Source organism: Hyla sarda, chromosome 2 (genome assembly GCF_029499605.1).
Source record: "Hyla sarda isolate aHylSar1 chromosome 2, aHylSar1.hap1, whole genome shotgun sequence".
NCBI lineage: Eukaryota > Metazoa > Chordata > Amphibia > Anura > Hylidae > Hyla > Hyla sarda.
Window position 1 is genome coordinate 298,074,178 of NC_079190.1, and position 17,406 is coordinate 298,091,583.

The 17,406-nt window shown below is 41.6% G+C and overlaps 1 protein-coding gene across 2 annotated transcripts in view; it reads right to left on the reverse strand.

The window, feature by feature from the left end:
- ACACA (acetyl-CoA carboxylase alpha) overlaps positions 1-17,406 on the reverse strand; it is a 403,267-nt gene that overhangs the window by 195,104 nt on the left and 190,757 nt on the right. For both annotated transcript variants that reach the window (XR_008888830.1, XM_056557545.1), the window contains exons 31-32: positions 9,715-9,817; positions 7,093-7,200 (exon numbers count right to left, since the gene is read on the reverse strand). Coding sequence is in view for 1 of the 2 variants with exons in the window: in XM_056557545.1 (XP_056413520.1) it covers positions 7,093-7,200; positions 9,715-9,817 (211 nt within the window). In the remaining variant the exon portion in view is untranslated. The remainder of the gene's footprint in view (positions 1-7,092; positions 7,201-9,714; positions 9,818-17,406) is intronic.

Genomic DNA, 17,406 nt, shown 5'->3' on the forward strand with positions numbered 1-17,406 from the left:
TAAAAAGGAGTTCTGTTTAAAGGAAAGCTTATAAACTGCAGATGGATCAACTCCACTAACCTGAATATACAGGTGGGTAGCGTGAGGAATCCTGAGTAAAGCTATGTACTCCTTACCCAATCTGTTCAGTTGTTCTCGAGATATAGCACAATCTTATAATATGCAAATTAAATCTTTACTGTAACAGGGGAGTCTTTTTTTTTTTTTAAACATATTCCCCAGGCTGCCAGCATACAAAACAAAAACTTGGCCTTTCCTGCTGCTGTTCCCTCAGTGCCCCCAAGCAATTACTGCTTCTGTCCCCAACTGCAGTCATCTTCCTGGTTGGCGGTTGTCAAAGGGTCACACAGCAGTTTAACTAATTGCTGGCTTCATCAATGGCCCGCCATGGTCAGCAATAGGCTGAGCAGTATATGTAACACTGCACCTCGGTTTATCACCAACCGAGGCGAGACATCACGGCAGCCGACAATTAGCTGAGTGACAGTATGACATGTCGACCACTGGTAATCAGGAAGAAGACCAAAGCATGAGGGCAGTAATATCAAGGTATCGAGGTAGCGGCAGCAGGCAAATCTAGGTTTTTGTTTTATATTATATATCGGCAGCCTAGGGATGAGGTTTTAAAAAAGTTTCATGCTGGACAACCCTATTAATAAAAACTGTTGTTCAGTCGGGGGGAGGGGAGGGGTCAGCCAGCTCTAGGAGGCCCTGGTTGTTCCAAATCTCTTCCATTTAAGAAGTATAGTGGCCACTGTGCTCTTGGGAACTTTGAAAGCAGCAGAATTTTTTTTGTACTCTTCTCCAGATTTGGGTGCTCCAGACAATCTGGTCTTCAAGCTCTACGTGAAGTTCTTTCTACCTCATGACTGGTTCTTTGCTCTGATATGTATTGTCAGCTGTGAGACCTTATATAGACAGGGGTGTGTCTTTCTATATCCTGTCCAATCAACTGTATTTACCACAGGTGACTCCAATCAAGGTGGAGAAACATCTCAGAGATGATCAAGAGGAATGGGAGAGCCACATTTCAAGTGTCGTTGGGTTTGAATACTTGTTTATACAAAAGTTTAGTTTTTCATTTTTTCATTTCTAATACATTTGCAAAGAATTCTAAAATTCTATTTTAACTTTGTAATTTAATTATGTGGTATCAAGTGGAAAGTGATTGGGGGTGGTTGATTATAATTTTTTTTTTTTAAGACAGTAACATGACAAAATGTGAAGAAAAAAAAAAGAGTCAGAATAATTTCTTAATACATTGTAGGCCGACTTAAATTTAGACAATATAAGAAGTATTGATCTTTTATGGAAAATAAAACATTTTGGTGTGCAGATAAACCACAAAATGTACAGTAAATGAATATGTTTCAGACTGAGAACATACAATAATTTCATCTGAATTATATACAACAGATGAAATAAGTATTGAACACGTCACAATTTTTCTCACTAAATATGTTTCCAAAGGTGCTGTGATGAACGGGGGGCAGGGAGAAGTGAGCCCTAAGCTGCCCCTAAGACATCTCTCCCTACAGACATCTCTGCCTACTTGCCCAGACACTATAGCGGTGAATGACAACTAGGAGCTGGTCCCTTCCTAGCGCTAAAGTGCAAAGTCAACAAAAGAAACTGAACTGTACATGTCGGAGACAAGTCAGGAACATAACGAGAATACAATAACCAACTGTCGGTATGCCCCGTCAAATATGGCCGTCGAACTCCTTTCTCTTTTGCAGTTTGAAGGCAGTAATTTTGACGGGTCATAACCGCCAATAACGTTATAACATTATAGTCAATGGGGTCCGTTGGGCGCCGTTATTTTTGGAGAGAATTGCCGGAGAAAAAGATGGCGCAAGCACTATTTTTTCTATGGCTATTCTCGATCCTAAAATAATGGGCTTCCCACTGTCAGAGACAACCGGCAGTGTGAATGTAGCCTAACAGATATATAAAAACTAGGCAGGCTATGAATACTAACATAAAACGGGTCAGGAAATTAAGGGCACTGTTCACACTGGACACAGAACAATGAACACACTAGACACCTCACTCCAAGCATGGAGGTACATCAATACCAAAGCCAAATAGACTCCTAGCCGGCTGTCCGGCACTCTCCACCGAGTGATCAGGTTACTGGCCTAGAAGGAAACAGAAATACTAAACACAAGCAAACACGGGTACAAGCACAAGACTCACTCACTCCTAGATAGACAGATTAAAACAAGGCTCAGGAATTCTATCCTAGGAATTGCAGGACAGGACTGACAAAACACACAGTGTGAACACGTACTAAGATATAACAAAGGTAAATGCAGAACAAACATACACAAATACTAAAACCCGACAATATACTAAAACAAAGCAGGCTAAAATCTAAATATCAAACAGGGCTGATAACCATGGTTAAAATTCAAGATATATGCTAAAACAGACAAAAGCAAGGTGCCTAATAAACCAGACATGGTCAGTGTAAAGATAAATTACCAGACCCCAGCAGCACCTGAAAAGGCATTTTATACACTCCCTTGGGCTGGAGGGTTAACTCTTCCCAAACGAGGAAGAATTGCACAGAAACTGTTCAAACACAAAAAAAAATGTCTGAACAGGAACTAAAGCAGAAAAATCCAAAAAAACACAGAAACGGACATTACAAGCGCTATTGACAACAACCCAAGAAACCAAGACAAAAAGCATAGAAATTAATTCATGTGTAATAATGTGAAATTACACAGGTAAAAAGAACACATGAAAAAAAGGGAGTTGCAAAAAGGCATAGAAAGCCAAGACAACAGTTAAAAACAGTTAAAGCAATCCAGCCCCTTGTCAGTCCAATATAATAAAAGGTGTCACACAAGACTCATCTCATAATGGGTAAAAGCAAAGAGCTGCCTCAAGACCTGCTTAACATTACTGCTGCAAAACATAAGGATGGTGTTGCTTACAGGTGTTACAGGTGCATTTTTAAGCTACTGAATGCTCCAGTGAGCACTGTTTGGGCCATAATACGGAATTGGAAAGACAATAAATTTTACCATAAATTTACCTCGACCAGGTGAGTGAAAAGAACAATCAGAACAGTTGGCCAGGAGTCCATGACCATTTGTGGAGTGCTTCAAAAAGACCTGGAATAGGCAGGTACTTTTGTCCCAAGGGAACAGTTTTTGGTGAACAAAAATAGTGATGCGTTCAATACTTATTTTACCTGCTGTAGCTCCACAAAATTAAATCTAATTTATGTTTACATTGTGTAAAATCAAAACAAAATAATGGATGTAAAAATAGGTTTAAAAAGTGCCCATTTTTTTATCTAATTATGTCTAAGCAAGTTGGCGTTCCATTTTTTTTTCTTTTTTAGAAAACTTTCTTTTAGATTTTTTAACAAAATGTGAAAAAGTGAAATGATATGAAGACTTTCTAAATGCACTGTATTAATTATTTATGTCAGTTTATAGCCTCTGGTGCCAGATTACAATACTGTTGTTATTTTGTTTCTTGTCCCTCAAGTGAATGGAGCAGCAGTGTGGGTCTGTGTTTCTACTGCGTGTTCTGAAGTTCCATAAAGAGTGAAGTGAGTTTGGCAGAGCTTGTGCTTCCCCTCCAATCAGTCAGGGCATAAAAGACCTCCATTCTTGTCATAGTTAGGAACCCAGATGTCAGACCTCCACCTCTCAGTTAGCCATCACCTATCCTGTGGATAAGTGATAACTTTCAATTTGGGATATCCCCATTGATCAATAGCAGTGTGTACATTTGCTTGCACTTGTAATTGGAATGAAGACTTGAACAAGACAACACTGCAGTACCTTGCACTATTTCTAATAATAGTAAGATGATAAACAGGCTAGTTGTGCAAGCACTGCAGTCCGTTCAAACAGTTAATCGGCAGGGGTGATAGAAGTTGAAACCCCTCCAATCTAATATTGATGGTCTATTCTGATAACAGCCTGTTCAGCTTGTAGCTAAACTATCACCAGGAGTGAAAAGATAAAAGCTGCATCTACAGACCTTGGAGAAAGATTATAGAAATGCAATTATGCAATCAGGTTCCCCTTTACTCTATCAATGGATTGAGTTCTTTGCTCAAGGACCCCCCCCCCCCCCCCCCCAACACACACACACACACTGATGATAAAAGTCTTCTCCACATTTGGTGATCCACGTTTTTACATAATGCTAAGCAAGAAGGTGTTGACCAATGCTTTACCCTTTAACAAAAGGGTATAGTGAATATCCGAACAGTACCAACTGAAGGATGGGTCTACGAGTAAAAATACTCTTGAGAGATGTAGTAACTACAAGTAATCATCATCTCATCTTTCCACTTATTGTATTCCGTAGCTCAGAAAATCACAAGAGCTAACAGCTCAATCCACTTAGCATTCAGAAAAGGAGGATTGCAATTAAGAAAAAAAATCATATAGCAAGCATTTGCAATAATATTACTGTCCGGGAGAGAAAATAACTCTAATACTTGGAGTTTTAACATCAAAATTGTTATTGCTTTTAAAATTCCACAAGTGGCATATAATGACAGCATAGCAACAGGATTCTGATTACATTGTGATAATGTGGGATTCTCAGTCAGTCTACAGTTATAAGCAGGCGATTAGGCAGCAGCACCTGGAGAAACTCCATTAACGCTGACTGCTTCCATCTCCTCTGCAAGTCATTTACAAGTATATGATCCTAATTTCTATAAACATGCTGGGGCTGAGATATTATTTGGACAATTGGGATTATTCTAGTAGATGTTTAAATGTTTTTTTCCCCTCCTACTGCCTGAGGCTTGATACAGATGAAAATCAAAACTATCTTTTTCCGCTTCTATTTGTTTTTAAGAAAAGAAATAGAGATTTTTTTTTCTCCCAGCGGGGGAAGGGAAGGAGTTTGTTCAAGGATTTAAAAATTCAAGAAAGTGAGCAGCGATCCAGTCTTTTTTTATAGGACTACCAGCCACATGATAAAACGAATGGCATGAAGAACAATAAAACATTGCTACTAACTATTCTCATTTTGTTATTGGAGCAATAGGTCAAAATGGAAAATTAACAGCAAAATACTATTTAACATTTTATTTTCCAACATTACTTTCATTTTAAGATAGAAGGTAACAATTTTTTATTTGTTTTCTGCATAGTACTATATACATATCACTCAGGAGTCTGGGGTCACCGGTTCTCTGTCATAATAAAAAGGTTTGACTATCACAGTAAATTTACTGCTTAGCATTATTTGCCATTAACCCCTTAAGGACTCAGACCATTTTGGCCTTAAGGACTCAGACAATTTAATTTTTACGTTTTCATTTTTTCCTCCTCGCCTTCTAAAAATCATAACTCTTTTATATTTTCATCCACAGACTAGTATGAGGGCTTGTTTTTTGCGCGACCAGTTGTCCTTTGTAATGACATCACTCATTATATCATAAAATGTATGGCGCAACCAAAAAACACTATTTTTGTGGGGAAATTAAAACGAAAAACGCAATTTTGCTAATTTTGGAAGGTTTTGTTTTCACGCTGTACAATTTCTGGTAAAAATGACGTGTGTTCTTTATTCTGAGGGTCAATACGATTAAAATGATACCCATTATTATATACTTTTATATTATTGTTGCGCTTAAAAAAAATCACAAACTTTTTAACCAAATTAGTACGTTTATAATCCCTTTATTTTGATGACCTATAACTTTTTTATTTTTCCGTATAAGCGGCGGTATGGGGGCTCATTTTTTGCGCCATGATCTGTACTTTTTTTTGATACCACATTTGCATAAAAAAAACTTTTAATACATTTTTTATAATTTTTTTTTTAATAAAATGTATTAAAAAAGTAGGAATTTTGGACTTTTTAAATTTTTTTTCGTTCACGCCGTTCACCGTACGGGATCATTAACATTTTATTTTAATAGTTCGGACATTTACGCATGCGGCGATACCAAATATGTCTATAAAAAATGTTTTTTACGCTTTTTGGGGGTAAAATAGGAAAAAACGGACGTTTTACTTTTTTATTGGGGGAGGGGATTTTTCACTTTTTTTTTTACTTTTACTTTTACATTTTTTTACATTTTTTTTTACACTTGAATAGTCCCCATAGGGGACTATTCATAGCAATACCATGATTGCTAATACTGATCTGTTCTATGTATAGGACATAGAACAGATCAGTATTATCGGTCATCTCCTGCTCTGGTCTGCTCGATCACAGACCAGAGCAGGAGACGCCGGGAGCCGCACGGAGGAAGGATAGGGGACCTCCGTGCGGCGTTATGAATGATCGGATCCCCGCAGCAGCGCTGCGGGCGATCCGATCGTTCATTTTAATCGCGAACTGCCGCAGATGCCGGGATCTGTATTGATCCCGGCACCTGAGGGGTTAATGGCGGACGCCCGCGAGATCGCGGGCGTCGGCCATTGCCGGCGGGTCCCTGGCTGCGATTAGCAGCCGGGATCAGCCGCGCATGACACGGGCATCGCTCCGATGCCCGCGGTTATGCTTAGGACGTAAATGTACGTCCTGGTGCGTTAAGTACCACCTCACCAGGACGTACATTTACGTCCTGCGTCCTTAAGGGGTTAAATGGTTGCTTTTAATATACTTCGATGAAAGAAAAATTGAATGAAGCCACTCAGCTCACTCACCATTAAGACCAATATGATCCTTGTAGGGAGACGCCACTAATTCATAGCCGCTGGAGCTCGGAGAAGTGGGCCGCCTGCCCATAAGACAACTTGTAGAGAATAGGGAAGGTATCCGGCTTCACAGCATAACTGTTAAAATTCCAAGCTGCTTTATTCTAATCTATTAAAACATGAACGTGCAGGGTAAAAACAAGCGCGCCAGGTGCGCTTGTTTTTACCCTGCACGTTCATGTTTTAATGAATTAGAATAAAGCTTGGAATTTTAACAGTTATGCTGTGAAGCCGGATACCTTCCCTATTCTCTACAAGTTTAATATACTTCAGCTAGGAAAACTGGACTAGATATATGTTTCAGAGGGTGGTCAGGAAGGTTATGTTCTCATCCTACTTACAGTAGATCAATCCTAGCCACGGTATTCAGAACGTGAACCTGCAAATTGCTTACCTTGTTTTGCGTAAAATCTCGGAACATGGCAGCCAAACTATCATCATCAATATCACAGTCAGTTTTGATGGCAATGTTTAGGATGTGGATAGGTTCATCTCGGATGCTCTGTAAGAGATATATGTAAACCATATAAAATATTGAAATAGCAGCAAAAATAGACAATACTACAACTATACAAGCTAAATCAAAATGCTCAACTTGAAGTAAAAGATTAGCTTTTATCAATCTTACATGGTTTATGACAACACTACATTGCATAAAAACATGCTGGTACAAAAAGTAATAATCATTGTCTAATCATTCAAGAGGAACAAGAGTGGTCTGCTGTCTTTATGTCCACCAGCTTTCAGGTAAAGACTTTAAGGGGTACTCCGGTGGAAGTTTTTTTTTTTTTTTTTTTTTTTTTTTTTTTAAATAAACTGGTGCCAGAAAGCTAAACAGATTTGTAAATTACTCTTATTAAAAAATCTTAATCCTTCGAGTACTTATTAGTGGCTGTATACTACAGAGGAAATTGTTTACTTTTTGGATTTCTTTTCTGTCACGACCACAGTGCTCTCTGCTGACACCTCTGTCCATTTTAGGAACTGTCCAGAGCAGCATGTGTTTGCTATGGGGATTTTCTCCTGCTCTGGACAGTTCCTGACATGGACAGAGGTGTCAGCAGAGAGCACTGTGGTCATGACAGAAAAGAAATCCAAAAAGAAAAGAATTTCCTCAGTAGTATACAGCCGCTAATAAGTACTGGAAGGATAAAGATTTTTAAAAAAAAAAAAGTTTTCCACCGGAGTACACCTTTAAAGGGGTTGTCTCATCTAATCTCTGCTCAGCTGCTGTGGTCTGCTCACATTTCTGGAATTGCTGGTGGACAGGGCTGGGGTCAGATGCAGGTCATGTGCTCCTGTGTTAGCAGCTCCCAAGCTAAAAAAAACTATGCCTGTAGCTGTCAGACATTATGAATGTGCTGAGATAAGCCTGAGCAAAGAGCACTCAGGAGATCTGGCTAGGGAGCTAAAGCAGAGCTGGTGGATGGGAACCATGACTGACAGCTGTCAATAAGAGGGGAGATAAGAAGAGATAGCTACATAATCAGTGAAGTTTGCCAAATGAAGCCAATTGCAAAATTGTTATGCTTCTATGCTCTACACAGAGACATGGTTAAGGAGATGGGAATACCCCTTTTAGGTAGTGTTGAATTATTGATAATTTCACTGACACGACAATACATATTTTGGTCTATACTAGCCATTACAGTTAAATAAACTGCCCATACATGGACAATGGACAGGATAAACTACCATATTTTTTGTAATAGTTATTTAAATACTTATACAAATTTAAAAAAAAGTGTTTCTGATAAGATGTTTTAATAAATTAGTCTTAAAAAAATTAAAAAATGAAATGAATGAATAGATAAACCCTATTTGTCTGTCCCAGTGAAGTTAACCGATTCTCTCGGTTTCTTTTTTGCTTCTTATGACATCCCAGCTCAATCACTTGCCATAGTGGTGACCCGCACTGTAAGTGGACATTTTCTGTGTAATCATCATAGGAAGCAATAAGAAGCAGAGAGCACCAGGGACTGGACGGAGTTGTAAACAGATGGAGGTCCACAGTTTGGACATTTAGGTTGTAGAGTGTTCGCTTTTAGCCCTGTTTGTCAGTCAGTCGTGGCACACAAGAAAGGCACCTTAATAAGTTTACAAAAGTGATCAGCAAAACTAAAGGCATGGCTAATTTTATCCCCTTACAACCTACCTACCGGGATCTACAGCTCTTGTAGTTGGTATGGAGCTAACAGATTCTCTTTCACAGCATATACCAAGTTGAGGCTGTACTAATGCCTTGTATAGTATCATAATTTCATATCCCTGTCCCACTAATGAATATCTCTTATTAAATGACAATATCCCACAGGCCTCAAAAGCAGTTGAATAACACAGCATCCCAGATCCTTCTCAACTTTGGAATATACGTTATTAAAAGAAAAATATCTATTTTTACCTCTTATGAGACACTACTAATCCCCTCAACGTTGCCTCCTGCCCTGATCATTCACTCGAAGGAATATGGTGACATGCTGACCATAGAAGTTTATGGACAAAAACAAGGAGAAGACTTCGCTGTAGTGTGTAAATAAGGTTTGACCTCACTTCAGTGCTTGTTTTACAGCTAAACTGTAGTATTCCTGTATAATAGCATTTATGCTGCTGTTGCTGCTGCTTTTGAGGGTGTGCTACAGAGAATGAGAGCAACAGGATCTTCTCTACAATGTGTGTTCTGTGCATGGGAGACTTCATAGCAGATAGTCTCTGCCCAGTCTGCTCAGAGAATTTATTTTATTTTTACCAGTATTCCGTACCGCAGTAAATTGTCAGATACAGTCATAATGGCCAGAAATCATACTAATCCTCATATACAAACATGATAGCTTATTCTGAAAAATTACTTAAAACAACAGGTATGTTTTAATAAAACAAGCTTCTTAAATTAAAAGAAATGTACAAAACTGATCCTCCGATTTTAAGTGCCATTTTCAAAAGTGACTCTCCTCTCTAATGGTATTTACAAATACGACTAAATATTCCATTGCCAGCCTTGTACAGTAGACATACATACCTTGTTGTCATCTTCATCATACAACGAAGGATGTCCTGCCTCGGGGAATATGGGACTTTGTGGAGGAGAGTCTGAGAAGCAGCTCATGACATCATCAAACATTCTGTAAAAACAGGATTATATTATAAAATTAAATCATGGTATGTAACTTTATAACATAAAAATATATTAGTTGTGATTTGTGTGGTTTCAGTAAAATTTCCCTGCAACATGCCTTTTATTCCCACAATCCCTAGCCTGCTCAACTGCATGTGAAATGTTTAGGGAAGTTACGAATCTAAAGCTTCTGAGGCTGACATGCAGAAAGCTTGCATTAATCTAATCAGCCTTTATTAGGCAAATAACAAAAAAGCTTATGACGTGAGCAATGAGAACTGTGTAATCACCTCTCTTCCCAGGGGTCGTGCATCTGCACACATGGAAAGACAGATGCCACACTCATTGATTCAAGAGAAGAAAGTCCCTGCTGGGCCATAGTCGACAGTTATGCCTAATTCTTCCTGACATTTCATTCCTTACTGTGCAAGCAGATTCCTATACTCCCTGCTCCCAAAACAGACACCAGCTCCCACAACCAAAATGCGTGTGGGGAGTCATGCAGAAACAGATGAGAAGAAGAAACATTAGCAGAATCTATTCAGGTTTATAATATACTATTGGGCTTGAAAAGCTTTCAGAAGCAAAAACCTACAAAAAATATTTTATACAGGCTGATTAAAAAAAAGAATGGTGCAAAAGTAAAGGTCTGTAGTTAAAGTAACATTGCTGATAAATGGCCAGTGACTGAAAATCAAAGCAAAACTGGCTTCAATCTCTATAACCAAACACTGCACATCTTTCATTTACAAGAGCCAAATAATCTTAAATTGTGTGACATAAGATCGTGATATCGAAACGAGAAAAAGCCTTTTTACATGTTGGAATTTGCAAGAATAGAGACAATGCATTACTAAAACATCCATATCCAGGGATAAGCTGGCACACGTCTGGATAGAACTGGACTACCTCCTAGACACCTGCCACCTCACCAATGGCAATCATTTTTTTTTTTTTAAACTTTATTTTAGTTTTATTATTTCCAACAAGGAACACAGATAAAAAAACAGGGAAAGTAATACGGTCCATCCAATGTCAAGTCTTCAAGGTGTATGCAGTTATGCAAATATACATAATAAGGTACAAAAAAAAACATAGGATTACAGGAGAGCAATACAAAAATCGTAATGTAAAGCACTACAACTGTTCAATCCAAGTAAACCACACATCAATACGTTGTTTAGAAAGTCCTAACCGTTTAGCTATGAGGCCCTCAAGGGTGAGGTTATTGCGTATTTCTGCTTTAATGGCTGGGAGGGCAGGAACGTCTGTTGACTTCCAGCACCTAGCAATCGCCGTTCGAGCCACAGTGAGAACCTGGAACAAGATCGTAATGTGTGTAGGAAGCAACAATTCTACACCCAAAGTTAACAGGGCCACCTCCGGACCCCATGGGAAGGGAACCATGAGTAGGCTCCTCACTTGCTCCCAGAACGGTCGCACTTCGGGGCAGGACCACCAGACATGCAACAGCAACCCCTTCGCTGCCCTGCATCTCCAACACAATGGCTGTACCGATGGGAACATTCTAGTCAATCTGGCAGGGGTGTAGTACCATCTATACAGGAGCTTGCGGGACGCCTCAAAGTGAGAAGCACACCTAGAGTGTTTTTTAGGTAAAGAAAATGCTAGCTCCCACTGTTCAGAGGAGAATGTCATATTCAGGTCCCGCTCCCGATCTAATCTCACTATCTCAGAGTATACGATAGTAATGCCTTTCCGAAACGTCCCCCCATCCAGGAAATGGGATTCGTAAGTCGTTTTAAGGGGAACCACCGGCCACTGTAGGGAGTGCATAAAATGTCTCAATCTAAGATATAGAAAAAAGTCCTTATTAGGGATCCCATATCTAGCAACTATCGTGGAGAAAGGAAGCAAGCCATCCCCATCGACTACGTCAGAAAGGAATCTGATACCTCTAGTCACCCAGTGTCGAAAGTCAATGTCTGGAAGGTGCAGACCGATTGCCTCCACAGGAACCAGGCTTATTCTAGGGGGGAGTAATCTATTGCATATTGCAGACCTACTCCATTGTCTGATTGCAGCTGCTATCGTAGTGTATGGAGAAGAGGGCGAAGAGGTAGGGTTGAAGCGGAGAGTCCATAGGAAATAGAAAAGTGAAGGAGAGGACAGAAGAGATGCTTCAATATCCACCCAATGTGGCGATTCCACCTGCCACCACCACTTCTTCAATTGATCTAATATAACCGCCTGGTAGTAAGCCCTAATATTTGGGACTCCCATACCCCCCCCTCTCCACAGACTGATACAGTAAGGCTGCTCTAACCCTGGATCTCTTCCCTGACCATATAAAGCGGAGTAACATCCTCTGGAGTTGTGCTATATAGAAAGCTGGTACTATCACCGGCAAATTTCTAAAGAAGTATAGGATTCTGGGTAATACCATCATTTTAGCCGTGGCTATCCGCCCCGCCCATGAGATAGGGAGGGAACCGTACTGTTCCATATCTTTCCCAATTTGTGCCTTCAAGGTGGAAAAGTTCACTGCCACTAGGTTGTTGGGATGGGGGGTTAATGATATGCCCAAGTAAGGTATCTTCTCTGAAGCCCACCTAAAGGGAAACTGCGTTTTCAGTCTATTCTCCAAGTCTACAGGTATGTTAAGTGCCAAGATATTGGACTTAGAAGCATTCAGTTTATAATAGCTAGCGTGGCTGAAGTTCTCAAGTATCTCCATCACAGCCGGTAGGGAGATTTGAGGACGGGAGAGGCACAGGATAACGTCATCGGCAAAGAGGCCGATTCGGTGATCCGTGGGGCCCACTCTAATGCCGGTGATAACGGGAGATTCTCTAACCCGTTGTGCAAACGGCTCCATAACAAGGGTAAAAATTATTGTGGACAGGGGGCACCCTTGTCTCGTCCCATTAGTCAGGGAAAATCCCTCAGAGAGGGCACCGGACGAGAACACTCTCGCCGAAGGTAAGGTGTAGAGGGCCATGATCGCTCGCCCAAATGCGGGAGGAATGCAAAATTTAAGGAGAACCGCTCGCAGATATCCCCAATGAACCCGATCGAACGCCTTCTCCGCATCCAAGGAAAGGAGCAGAGAAGGCGTCCGATCAGCGCGGGCCTTAGTAATCAGGCTCAGAAGGCGTCTCGTGCCATCTAGGGTCTGACGTCGCTGCACAAAGCCTACCTGATCTCTATTCACAAGGGAAGGGAGATAAATGTTAAGTCGGGATGCCAACACCATAGCGTATAGCTTGATATCACTGTTAAGCAGCGAGATGGGCCTATAACTACTCGGGTCATCAGGGGGTTTACCCTCCTTAGGGATGGTGACTATCAAGGCCTCTAACATCTCTTTTGGGGGCTGACCGGAGTCACTAATATTATTAAAGACCCTGGTTAGATAGGGGGCAACCAGCGTGTCGAACCTCTTATAAAAGTCATTCAGGAGACCATCTGGTCCCGGTGACTTGCCCTTTTTGAGGGAGCGGATACAAGAAACCACCTCCTCCTCCAAGAAAGGCCTACTAAGTTCTTCTGCCTGGTCAGGTGACAGAGTGGGCAGAGATACAGAAGAAAGGAATGAAGAGATAGTGTCAGCAGATGGTTGGTGTGTCAAGGGGTCCTGGCGTAGGTTGTATAAGTTGCTATAGTAACCAGCGAAGCAATCAGCCATTCCCTTCGGATCAGTAAGCTTGACACCTTGTGGGTTAGTCAGGTAAGCTATTCTAGACCTAGCCATCTTCTTCTTCAACTGCTTGGCTAATGTAGAGCTCGTCTTATTTCCCTGCCAATAGTACGTCATTTTAAGCCTTCTAAGTGCCAACTCGTGTGAGTGTAAAGACAAGGCGTGTAGTTCAGCATGCAGCCGTGTGAGGTCGGCAGCAGTAGCAGGTGAGAAGCATTCTTTGTTATGTCTATGTAACTCAGCTATCCTCTGTTGCAGTTGCAAAGTCCTGGACACTCTCACTTTTCGCTCATGTGATGTCTGGCTAATGAAATGGCCCCTAATGGTAGCCTTAAAGGCACACCACAAGGTAGTGTCGGCCACAGATCTATCATCATTAATCTGGAAAAAGGCAGGGACAACTGCAGCTGTGGCTTCAGCATACTCAGGATTATGCAAGATCATGGGGTTAAGTCGCCAGACCGAAGCTGGGTGGTGTGTGTACGCTTCCCTGATGGAGATACTAATGGGGGAGTGATCAGACCACTCCAACGGCATGATCTTAGTTTGTGCTATTAAAGGGAGCAGAGATCTAGACACCAAGGTGTAATCTATGCGGGAGTAGGTCCTATGCGCAGTAGAATAAAATGTAAAGTCTTCCTCAGTAGGATGGGTCACCCTCCACGCATCATACAACCCAAAGGCAGAGATCATAGAAAAAAAGCTAGTCGGGCCCGACCTAGAGGGTACAGCTGTAGTGTCAACCTGCGGCCACATAGACATATTAAAGTCACCCAACAATACCGTGTGACCCTTTGCTGCTTTCTCCACCTGACGTAGGAGTGATTTAAGGAACATACACTGACGGCGATTAGGTGCATACAGTGCCACTAGCGTGTATAGCACACCATTGAGCGTGCATATTAAAATTATGTATCTGCCATCAGTGTCAATCTGAGTATGTTGTACAGAAAAAGCCACCGAGTCCCGTATGGCAATGACCACCCCCCTCTTCTTGTGGTGGGCGCGAGAGTGAAACATGTGGGGGTACCTAGAATGTTTTAGACGTCCGGCGTCTTCTACATTTAAATGAGTTTCTTGCAAGGAGAGAACATCGGCATGCAAGCGCTTGGCTTCATGCCATACACGGGAGCGCTTGAATGGCGAGTTCAATCCTCTAACATTAATAGAGACCAAGTTAAGTACCATTGCAAGACATAGAAAAATTCACAGTCACCGCTAATAACTTCTTAACAGTAATAAACATCAGTACTAGGAACTTCGTCACTTTTGTGCAAAAACAATCGTCAGGACTTGAGGACATGTACCTTAATGATCTAGACAGGACAGACCAACATACAGGGGTAAAACACAAACAAGGGGAGAACGAAAACAGGGAAACCACAAGAACACAAAGAACAATGAAGGCCATGTGGTAAGCCTCAATGGGGGACAGGAGAAATCGTAATGTCCGCAGCTGGGCCTGCAGAAAAAAAATCTGTCTAGGAAGTACCTAGCACAAGGCACAAAGAGGCTAAACAGGACCAGGAAAATTGTACCAGTTCCAGACGCAGTAACCAGTAGCAAATAGTCCACACAGCATAGGGAAAAACCAGAGAACACAGCACCATCACATCACTTAGTGTTCTTTCGCTTGCGGTTAGTGACCACACTCCATTCCTCCTCTACTGCAGGAATGGAAGAAGTTCCAGCGGCCCTCAGGGACGGTGAAGTAGCAGGTAAGTTCCATTCAATGCATAAGCGCTCCAACTCGGCTGGCGTGGACACCACTTTCTTAGTGCCCTCATGAGTAACAATCATCTTGACAGGAAAACCCCACTTGTAGGGAATCCCCTGCTCCCGCAGTACTTTAGCACCAGCACTGAATTCCCGTCGCCTGGCAAGGGTGGCCGCCGAGAGATCCGTGTATAATTGCAGGGCAGCAAATCGTTCAGGCAGGTCCGAGGCAGTACGAGCAGCTTGCATAAGTTGGTCTTTAATGTGATAAAAGTGCATTCGGAGAATCACATCACGCGGCACAGAGCTGGGGAGAGACTTCGGCTTAGGCAGTCTGTGCGCCCTGTCTATGAGCAAGTCAAGAGCAGTGGATTGAGGAAGAAGCAAGGTGAAGAAGTCGGTTAGGTAGTCATGAAGGTCATCCGTTTTGACAGACTCCGGCACTCCTTTAACCCTAAGGTTGTTGCGGCGGGAGCGGTCCTCTACATCCGCGAGCTTTAGTTTAAGGGCCAGCACCTCATCCTCCAAGGAGTTAGTCACATCCACCACTGCATTATGCGAGGCCGTGAGCTCCGCCATTTTAGTCTCAATATGAGAGGTACGGTGCCCTACATTAGCAAGCTCAGTCTGTATGCTTGTAACCGCCGTATTCAGGTCAGCCTGTATGGAGCGTTTCAGTTCTGATAATAAGCCTCTCATGACTTGCTCTGTGAGTGGGGCTTGGGCACCCCCCTCAGTATCCCTCATAGGCCGACCCCTTGGCAGTTGCTTATCTGAAGGCACAGGAGAGAGTCGTACCTGAGGTGAGCCGGTCAGCGCTGCAGAGCCGCCGGGAGCGGACAGAGCCGTGGATGCTGGAGCCAGGTAATGATCGCTGCTTGCCCTGGAGGAGGCCGAAGCCGGAGAGGCATTCCCCGCCGCAGTGATGCTGATCCACTTGCAGAGGGCACTCCAGCCTGCCGAGGCGGGAAGACCGCCGCGCCATCTTGGGTGATCTCGGCAGCGGGGAAGAACGCCGTAAGTTTCATGGGGCTTTTCTTCCTGTTTCCCCTTGTACGAGTCATGGTTCCGCTGACAGGTAATTCCCCAACCGGTGGCAGTCCTTGAGGAGCAGATTAGGCAGGTACAGACGCTATGAAGCCGCTAGCAAGCCCAAAGGAGAGCGGAGCACAGGGATTATGTGACCGCCGCCATGCGCTGCAGGACACGCCCCCCTCAATGGCAATCATTTTGAACATTTATAGTGTGTAAATAAAACTTAGATAGATATTGTGCCTTCTCATGTAAAAAATGAGTGCCATGTTCTCTTGTTAAGGAACAGAAAGGCTATCATTTTGCACCATCCTTTTCCAATAACCCCGTATTATTCAAGATTACACTCAACTTTGTATCGTCTTGGAAGAAAGAGGAGACAAAGGGGATGGGATATGATAGAAACTTTTAAACACATAAGGGCAACACGTTAAAAAAGTAGAGTATATTTAAAGCATTACTGTCATTAGTAAGAAAATATTTTAAAAAATGCTTAACCCCTTAAGGACCTAGCCCATTTTAACCTTAAGGACCTGAGCATTTTTGAACATCTGACCACTGTCACTTTAAGCATTAATAACTCTGGGATGCTATTACTTATGAATTTGATTCCGAAATTTTTTTTTCCTGACATGTTCTACTTTAACACAGTGGTAAATTTTCGCTGATACTTGCATCATTTCTTGGTGAAAAATTCCAAAATTTCATGAAAATTTTTCATTTCTCCAACTTTGAAGCTCTCTGCTTGTAAGGAAAATAGACATCCCAAATAAATGATATATTGATTCACATATACAATATGTCTACTTTATGTTTGCATCATAAAGTTGACATGTTTTTACTTTTGGAAGACATCAGAGGGCTTCAAAGTATAGTAGCAATTTTCTAATTTTCATATTAGAAATACCCTATAAATTATGCCATTATAAAATCTATACCCTTCAAAGTATTCAAAATGACATTCAGAAAGTGTTAACCCTTTATGTGTTTCACAGGAATAGCAGCAAAGTAAAGTAAAAGTTCAAAATCTTCCTTTTTTATACTAACATGTTCTTGTAGACCCAGTTTTTGAATTTTTACAAGGGGTAAAAGCAGAGAAATCCCCTCAAAATGTGTAACCTAATTTCTCTTGAGTAAGGAAATACCTCATATGTGGATGTAAAGTGTTCTGTGGGTGCACTAGAGGG